General features: G+C 43.4%; 1 protein-coding gene across 2 annotated transcripts in view; it reads left to right on the top strand.

Annotated features, from left to right (window-relative positions):
* adcy9b (adenylate cyclase 9b) overlaps nt 1-9211 on the top strand; it is a 50079-nt gene extending 40868 nt beyond the window's left edge. For both annotated transcript variants that reach the window (XM_078797325.1, XM_078797326.1), the window contains exons 4-11: nt 255-365; nt 1728-1984; nt 2064-2166; nt 2391-2599; nt 3904-4063; nt 4135-4277; nt 4488-4511; nt 7471-9211. In XM_078797325.1, coding sequence (XP_078653451.1) covers nt 255-365; nt 1728-1984; nt 2064-2166; nt 2391-2599; nt 3904-4063; nt 4135-4277; nt 4488-4511; nt 7471-8770 — 2307 coding nt within the window. In that variant the 3' untranslated portion in view covers nt 8771-9211. The remainder of the gene's footprint in view (nt 1-254; nt 366-1727; nt 1985-2063; nt 2167-2390; nt 2600-3903; nt 4064-4134; nt 4278-4487; nt 4512-7470) is intronic.
* Nucleotides 9212-9556: the final 345 nt, after the last annotated feature.

Below are 9556 nucleotides of genomic sequence, written 5' to 3' on the forward strand. Positions count from 1 at the left end.
CACCCCAGGGGGTAGAGGTAAGGATAAGATGGGTGGAGAAAAGCTCAGCCGTGCATGCGGGCGGAGAAAGGGAGTGTTTCTGCTTCACAGCGTTTGATCTTGTGTGGAGCCCGTGCTCAGACACGGATAGAAGTTCCACCTACGTGGGCGGAACTGTACCAACCTGTCTAATTAACAATTCATCATCTCCTTTCTCTCTCTCTCTCTCTCTCTCTCTCTCTCTCTCTCTCTTCCCCACATGTCCCGTCCTGTAGCCGTCGTGTCCATCCTGCAGCGTCATCCTGATATCAGGAGGCGATGAGGTTGAGGAGGAAGGTGACGTGAAGCTGAGCTGCCGTGAAGACCACAGGACCAGCAACGGCAAGGTTAGACATCAACAACACGGTGCTGCTTTTTTTCTGGTTAGTGTGTGCCTTAAAAAATGATTATTATTGCATTATATGTTTTTCCCATTTTTAATGGCATACTCGTGTGTATTGTATCATAAATATTAAAAAAGTTTTTTTTTTAATGATGAAATGAAATAGTAATGAAAAATAATGAAATAAGTCAGTTATTATTTTAAAAAGTTATACATTTTTAAGAATTAAAAAAATATATATATTTTTTGATATTTTTGTTCATATTTAAAAAGTTAAATACAGTTCCTTTTTAATGACATTCATATGTGAACTACATTTACGGTAATTAAAGATGATTATTATTTATTTTTCAAGATAAATTTCTATGCTTTTATTTTAACATTTTTATTATTATATTTTTATTTATATTATATCTTTTTAAAAATGTATTTTTATCCTTTATGTAAATCATTTTTTAAATGTTTATGGCTATATATACACACATAAAGAAATAGAGGTAAATTATATATTTTTTATTATTTTATTATTTTATTATTTTATTATTTTATTATTTTATTATTTTATTATTTTATTATTTTATTATTTTATTATTTTATTATTATTTATATTATATCTTTTTAAAAAATATATTTTTATCCTTTATGTAAATCCTTTTTTTACATTTGTATGGCTATATATACACACATAAAGAAATAGAGGTAAATTATATATATTTTATTATTTTATTATTTTATTATTTTATTATTTTATTATTTTATTATTTTATTATTTTATTATTTTATTATTTTATTATTTTATTATTTTATTATTTTATTATTATTTATATTATATCTTTTTAAAAAATATATTTTTATCCTTTATGTAAATCATTTTTTTACATTTGTATGGCTATATATACACACATAAAGAAATAGAGGTAAATTATATATATTTTATTATTTTATTATTTTATTATTTTATTATTTTATTATTTTATTATTTTATTATTTTATTATTTTATTATTTTATTATTTTATTATTTTATTATTTTATTATTATTTATATTATATCTTTTTAAAAAATATATTTTTATCCTTTATGTAAATCATTTTTTTACATTTTTATGGCTATATATACACACATAAAGAAATAGAGGTAAATTATATATATATATATATAATATTATTGTATATATTTATATATATTTATATATATAAATTGTATATAAAAATACAATTTAGAATGCCTTGGATAATGGTCATCATAATAAATTTAAAAAAAGCAATAATAATAATAAGAAACAACAATATTAAAGGGGAAAAAAAGAAGCAAGATGAGAAGCTCGCTTGACGTCTGGCTGATTTACGGAGCTGCATATCTTCCCAGGACACATCTGGACTGAAGTGTTCCCCAGGGGGGTCTGCCGCCCGCGGCCCCAAGGCTCAGAACGGTCTGCTGAGCCCCCGACTGGAGCCTCTGAACAACAGCCAGACGTCTCTGTGCGAGATGCTTCAGGAGAAGGAGAAGAAGACGTGGGCCGGGGGGGCCATGGGCATGGACCACTCTGCCCTCATCCCGCTACGCTCCAAAAACTTCCGAGAGAGAAGCGACGCCCACTTTGTGGACGTGATTAAAGAGGACAGGTGAGACTTGACAGCAGCCAAGGACGGCCCGGAGGGGGGCGGTGGAATAACCGCATGCTGTTATCCTCACTTTTGACAGCCTGATGAAGGACTATTTCTACAGACCGCCCATTAACAAGCTGTGCCTCACCTTCTTGGATAAGAGCCTGGAGTGTTCTTACCAAATCAGCTACCAGGAGGAGGTGTGTACTCTTCTTCTTTTGTCATTCCAGCAAAAGAAGGGATTGTATGACAGTACTTGTGTCCTTTAACACTCCAAGACTGCGGCAGAGAGATAATCCCTGCAGGACATGAAGGCACCTTTTTATGAGGTTATAGTGCCCTCCAGTGGTGGAGCAGGAGAAATGCATTTTCATGCAATTTTCTAATAGGATTCTTCTCTCTTCTGCTGCTCTTGTGCATGCAGGTGGAGGCCCAAGCTCCGGTGCAGACCTTCGCCAGCCCCACGTTTAGTTCTTTCCTGGACATGCTCCTGTGCTCGTCAGTCTTCCTGGCGTTGTCGCTGGCCTGCTTTCTTCACTCTATTGTCGCCCGACTGACTCCGCCCACACCGGCTTTGGTTCTGACCGCCGTGGCCGCCTTGCTGGAGGCAATGGCTCTCTTTTTGGCAATACGGTGAGGAACCTGACACCCTGGAAGAAGCTTTTTCTGCAACCTCATTTACTGGTTTTGTTTGTTTTTGAGGTCTGCACGGCAGTCGAGTGGTTAGCATGCAGACCCGAGTTCAATCCCGTCGTCGGCGATCTCTGTGTGGAGTTTGCATGTTCTCCCCGTGCATGCGTGGGTTTCCTCCCACATTCCAAAAACATGCTAGGTTCATTGGCCACTCCAAATTGTCCATAGGTATGAATGTGAGTGTGAATGGTTGTTTGTCAGCTGGGATAGGCTCCAGCATACCCATGACCCTCATCATAAGGATAAGCGGTAGAAAATGAATGAATGAATGATTGTGCACTTGGGGGGGGGGTGTACAACGATGAATCTCGCATAAAATAAAACTAAAACCACCCCCGGATTATTATTGTGTCTTGGTGTCAACATTTCAGATTTTTTTTTTTAGTTTTTTTGGGGGGGGGGGAATTGTGGAAAAAATTTTGGAAAAATTTTGCGATGAAATAGAGAACTAGAGATGAAGATTGGTAACTGTAAATTACCCAGGAGTGTAAAAAAATATAAAATATATATATATATATGTTTTGCCACTGTCACAGCAACGGCAGCCCCAAAATGTATGTATGAACATCCAGCAGCAACACGACATTTTGATGAAACATATACCGGAGAAGGCTGCACGGCGGTCGAATGGTTAGCGCGCAGACCTCACAGCTAGTACAGTAGTACTAGCTAGTAAAGTACACAAGCTGAGTGTACTGTCTTGAGTGCACTTCACCGAGTGTACTGGAGGGTGGATGCTGTGTTTGCTGTTTTTTGTTTTAATTCCAATGAATAACACAAGTGTGGTTAGCACGCAGGCCTCACAGCTAGGAGACCCGAGTTCAATTCCATCCTCAGCCATCTCTGTGTGGATTTTGCATGTTCTCCCCGTGCATGCGTGGGTTTTCTCCGGGTACTCCGGTTTCCTCCCACATTCCAAAAACATGCTAGGTTAATTAGCGACTCCAAATTGTCCATAGGTATGAATATGAGTGTGAATGGTTGTTTGTCTATATGTGCCCTGTGATTGGCTGGCCACCAGTCCAGGGTGTACCCTGCCTCTCGCCCGAAGACAGTTGGGATAGGCTCCAGCACCCCCCGCAACCCTTGTGAGGATAAGTGGTAGAAAATGAATGTTTGTTTTTGAAAATATTATGAATAAAGAAAAAAAAGTGTTTTTTCCATGGTAATATTCTGACATTATTATTATTATTATTATTATGTAGACGTGCTGATGAATTTCTTCCTGTCCTCCTACAACTCAGTATGGCCTTCCACTTGGACGGCGCCCTGAGCTGCACGCGGACTCTGATGAAAGCCATCTCGGGCTGGATTCCACGTCACCTGATAGGCGCGCTGGTGGTGTCGCTGCCCGCTTTGACCGTCCTCTCCCACGTCACCTGCGATATGCGTGACTGCGTTCAGGTGTGTTGTTGGATTGTTGTTGTTGTTTGTGTTCCAGGAAATGCTCACCATCGATGTGTGTTGCCTTCCAGTTCACCATGTTCATCTGCTGCGCTGTCATCATCGCCATCGTTCAGTTCTGCAACTCCTGCCAGCTCCGCTACTGGATGCGTTCAAGTTTGGCAACGTTGGTGGGATTGGCGCTGCTTTCACTGCTCTTCACGTCTCCGTGCAGGTAAAGGAGACAAAAATGCTGAAATGCTGTGCTATACTAACATTTGTAGTACATGCACTACCTTTTGTAGTACATGCAGTATACTGTACATAAACGCTTTTTTTACGATGCATTGCAATCTAGAGCTATGATAATAAGCTAATTGTATTTCAATAGTAGAGGTGTACCTAATCTTGTGTCTTTATGTATCTTTTATGTTTTTATGTATAGAGTTGCTGCAAGCCTGTTTTTCTGGTAAGATTTCTTTTTGCTTATTATTACCATAAAAAGAAGATAAATTGTAAAAATTGTCATATTTAAGCAAACGTGATGTATTTTGGGCCTAAATTAAGCGTTTAATGTTCTAAATTAACTCAAATCCATATACTGTTTAAGGCTATGTAAGACATGAATGAACTGTAGTCTACTGGCCACTAGGTGTCGCTAATAACACGCATCTGACTTGTTCACCAACCACAGGTTTTTTTCTATTATTTGTCTCATAACAGGCACAATAATAATAATAATAATAATTCATTTATTCATTCATTTTCTACCGCTTATCCTCACAAGGGTCGCGGGGAGCGCTGGAGCCTATCCCAGTTGTCTTCGGGCGACAGGCGGGGTACACCCTGGACTGGTCGCCAGCCAATCACAGGGCACATATAGACAAACAACCATTCACACTCACATTCATACCTATGGACAATTTGGAGTTGCCAATTAACCTAGCATGTTTTTGGAATGTGGGAGGAAACCGAAGTACCCGGAGAAAACCCACGCATGCACGGGGAGAACATGCAAACTCCACACAGAGATAGCCGAGGGTGGAATTGAACCCTGGTCTCCTAGCTGTGAGGTCTGCGCGCTAACCACTCGTCCGCCGTGCCGGCCCCATTCACATTAATAATAATAATGATAATAATAATAATAGTCATCATCAACATCATCAAAACACAGAGTTGCTGTGGCCGTACTCCAGCTCAAACTCAACTCGGAATTCCCACTTCCTGTCCACACCCGGAGGACATTTAGTGAACCACACACCAGCATGAGTCTTATTTACTGTATGTCTGAAATGGCCTATTTTGTGATGTAATATATAGTGTAATCTGAGTGGAACGGTGACTATAGGGCTGTTATTTCATGTCTGGAGGTCTCTAACAATGGTAAACACTAGAGATACACACTATCTTTATTTTCAAACCGATAATGATAACTTTGTGCTTCTCATGACCACTATGGTACCTGTACCAATATGGTAAAAAGTACATCTACCATATTGGTAAATGTACTTTTTTTATATTTACAGTGAAGAAAATAAGTATTTGAACACCCTGCTATTTTGCTATTTCTCCCACTTAGAAATCATGGAGGGGTCTGAAATTTTCATCGTAGGTGCATGTCCACTGTGAGAGAGATAAACTAAAAAGAAAAATCCAGAAATCACAATGCATGATTTTTTAACAATTTATTTGTGTGATACAGCTGCTAATAAGTATTTGAACACCTGAGAAAATGAATGTTAATATTTGGTACAGTAGCCTTTGTTTGCTATTACAGAGGTCAAACGTTTCCTGTAGTTTTTCACCAGGTTTGCACACACTGCAGGAGGGATCTTGGCCCACTCCTCCACACAGATCTTCTCTAGATCAGTCAGGTTTCTGGGCTGTCGCTGAGAAACACGGAGTTTGAGCTCCCTCCAAAGATTTTCGATTGGGTTCAGGTCTGGAGACTGGCTGGGCCATGCTAGAACCTTGATATGCTTCTTACGGAGCCACTCCTTGGTTTTCCTGGCTGTGTGCTTCGGGTCGTTGTCGTGTTGGAAGACCCAGCCACGACCCATCTTCAATGCTCTGACAGAGGGAAGGAGGTTGTTCCCCAAAATCTCACAATACACGGCCCCAGTCATCCTCTCTTTAATGCAGTGCACTCGTCCTGTCCCATGTGCAGAAAAACACCCCCAAAGCATGATGCTACCACCCCCATGCTTCACAGTAGGGATGGTGTTCTTCGGATTGTACTCTTCATTCTTCTTCCTCCAAACACGCTTATTGGAATTATGACCAAAAAGTTCTATTTTGGTCTCATCTGACCATAAAACTTTCTCCCATGACTCCTCTGTATCATCCAAATGGTCATATGCAAACTTAAGACGGGCCTTGACATGTGCTGGTTTAAGCAGGGGAACCTTTCGTGCCATGCATGATTTCACATCATGACGTCTTAGTGTATTACCTACAGTAACCTTGGAAACGGTGGTCCCAGCTCTTTTCAGGTCATTGACCAAGTCCTGTCATGTAGTTCTGGGCTGATTCCTCACCTTTCTTAGAATCATTGAGACCCCACGAGGTGATATCTTGCATGGGGCTCCACTCCGATTGAGATTGACCGTCATGTTTAGCTTCTTCCATTTTCTAATGATAGCTCCAACAGTGGACCTTTTTTCACCAAGCTGCTTGGTAATTGCTCCGTAGCCCTTTCCAGCCTTGTGGAGGTGTACAATTTTGTCTCTGGTGTCTTTGGACAGCTCTTTGGTCTTCGCCATGTTACAAGTTAAAGTCTTACTGATTGTATGGGGTGGACAGGTGTCTTTATGCAGCTAACGACCTCAAACAGGTGCATCTGATTCAGGATGATACATGGAGTGCAGGTGGACTTCTAATGGGCAGACTAACAGGTCTTTCAGGGTCAGAATTCTAGATGATACACAGGTGTTCAAATACTTATTTGCAGCTGTATCACACAAATAAATTGTTAAAAAATCATGCATTGTGATTTCTGGATTTTTCTTTTTAGTTTATCTCTCTCACAGTGGACATGCACCTACGATGAAAATTTCAGACCCCTCCATGATTTCTAAGTGGGAGAAATAGCAAAATAGCAGGGTGTTCAAATACTTATTTTCTTCACTGTAAGTATATTTTAAGTGTAGTTTGTGCACACCTGGACTTCAACAAGTGTACTACTACTACTACTACTACTACTATCACAAGAGTCACCCGAGGCCTCGGACTTGGAGGTGCTGATTCAATAGTCGACTAGTACAATAATCTCAGGTCGACGGAGCTCCTGGATGCTGACCACTCATGATACTGCTACAACAGGAGGTTGCCTACAGCCGCAGCTGTGAATGCCAATGATTTTTTGTTTGGTTTATGATGAGTCAACATGTCTCGTTTCTGTAGTCGCTAACTGTTCTCTCTCATATCAGGTCAGACGAGCAGAACAACAACAACATCAGCAGCTCAGTCCTCGTATCCGAGCAGGACCGTATTCCGCACCCCAAAGACCTGCTGGGCCCAGAAGCCTGCGTGGCCTTTTTCCTGCTCCTTCTCCTCGTTTGGTTCCTCAATCGGGAGTTGGAGGTGAGTTACCGCCTCCATTACCACGGCAACGTGGAGGCCGACCAGCACCGCATCAAGATCCAGAACATGAGGGACCAGGCCGACTGGCTGCTACGCAACATCATCCCCATCCACGTGGCCGAACAGCTGAAGGTCACCCAGAGCTACTCCAAGAACCACGACAACGTGGGCGTCATATTCGCCAGCATCGTCAACTTCAGCGAGTTCTACGAGGAAAGCTACGAGGGGGGCAAGGAGTGCTACCGGGTCCTCAACGAGCTCATCGGAGACTTCGACGAACTGTTGCGGAAGCCCGCTTTCGCCAATATCGAAAAGATCAAGACCATCGGTGCCACATATATGGCGGCGGCGGGGCTCAACGCCCAGCAGTGTGCGGACGCCACCCATCCTCACACTCACCTTCGCGCCCTGTTTGAATTCTCCCTGGAGATGATGCACGTGGTGGACGACTTCAACAAGAACATGCTGGGCTTTGGTTTCAAGCTCCGCATCGGATTCAACCACGGGCCGCTCACCGCCGGGGTCATCGGAACCACTAAGCTACTGTACGACATCTGGGGCGACACGGTCAACATCGCAAGCCGCATGGACACCACCGGCGTGGAGTGCCGCGTCCAAGTCAGCGAGGAGAGCTACTGCGTCCTTAGCGGCATGGATTACGAGTTCGACTACCGCGGGACGGTGAACGTCAAAGGGAAAGGTCAGATGAAGACCTTCCTGTATCCCAAATGTGGCGACAGCGGTCCCGTACCTCAGTACCAGCTCTCCGTCTCCCCGGAGATACGAGCGCAGGTGGACGGCAGCATCGGGCGCTCGCCTACTGATGAAATCGCTAGCATGGTTCCTGCTACCGGCGTGGCTCCCGTCGGCGCCATGGTGCCAAGCGCCAGCGCCGGCTCCTCCATTAAAACGGGGCTCAGCCACGACAGGGCGCCGAGCGGTGACAGACGGGGTGGCCTTCAGTGTCGTCCTTGTCACGCCAGGCGGTCGGTGTCGCACAGCGGCCTCAGCGGCCTGGAGGCACCGCCTTGCTTCGCCAATAAGAACCAACTCGCCATCTTCTCAGCGGGAAAGCCTCATCAAAACATAACAGCGGCGTCCCAGAAGGACAAACCTGAAAGCGGAAGTGTTTCAAACAGACTTTAAATTTGCCTTCTACCCTTTAAGGCCCACGCAGGCCAGGAGGTGGACCACACACAGGCACACGGCCTTCATCATGTCTACCTTTAATCTTTCTTTTCAAGTGCCTTTAGCGTAGAACAACGTCTCCACTTCAGCCTTTTTCAAAAGGGAACTGATTTTGTGGGCAAAACATTTTTCAGCGTTTTGCTTATCTTGGCCTTTCTATGAACAAACACACCCCACACGCTTCAAGTGCTACATCGCCAGGACGCGTAGGACACGGGGAGGACGGGGGGAGTCAGAAAAAGCGGCTTTCCCGTCCGTGTTGATCGTGGAAACACCAAAGGGAATGTGTGCACTTTTATTGGAATTTTGCCCATCATCCACAATCCTTATGGAAGACATGAACACACAGAGAAGAGGCGTGGAAATCATAGGTCCTACTTTTCACTCGTGACCTGACAATATGAGTGACTGTGTGGTGAAGCTAGTCGCTATCCAGCTGGTCGCTATCCAGCTGGTCGCTATCCAGCTGGTCGCTATCCAGCTAGTCGCGATCCAGCTAGTCGCGATCCAGCTCGTCATGAGCCAGCTAGTCGCTATCCAGCACGTCGCTATCCAACTAGTCACGAGCCAGCTAGTCACTAGCCAGCTAGTCACGAGCCAGCTAGTCGCTATCCAGCTAGTCACTAGCCAGCTAGTCGCTATCCAGCTAGTCGCTATCCAGCTAGTCGCGATCCAGCTCGTCATGAGCCAGCTAGTCGCTATCCAGCACGTCGCTATCCAGCATGTCGCTATCCAACTAGTCAC

This window comes from Doryrhamphus excisus, linkage group LG16, assembly GCF_037039965.1.
Source record: "Doryrhamphus excisus strain RoL-2023G ecotype Guam linkage group LG16, RoL_Dexc_Guam_v1.1, whole genome shotgun sequence".
NCBI classification, from domain to species: Eukaryota; Metazoa; Chordata; class Actinopteri; order Syngnathiformes; family Syngnathidae; genus Doryrhamphus; species Doryrhamphus excisus.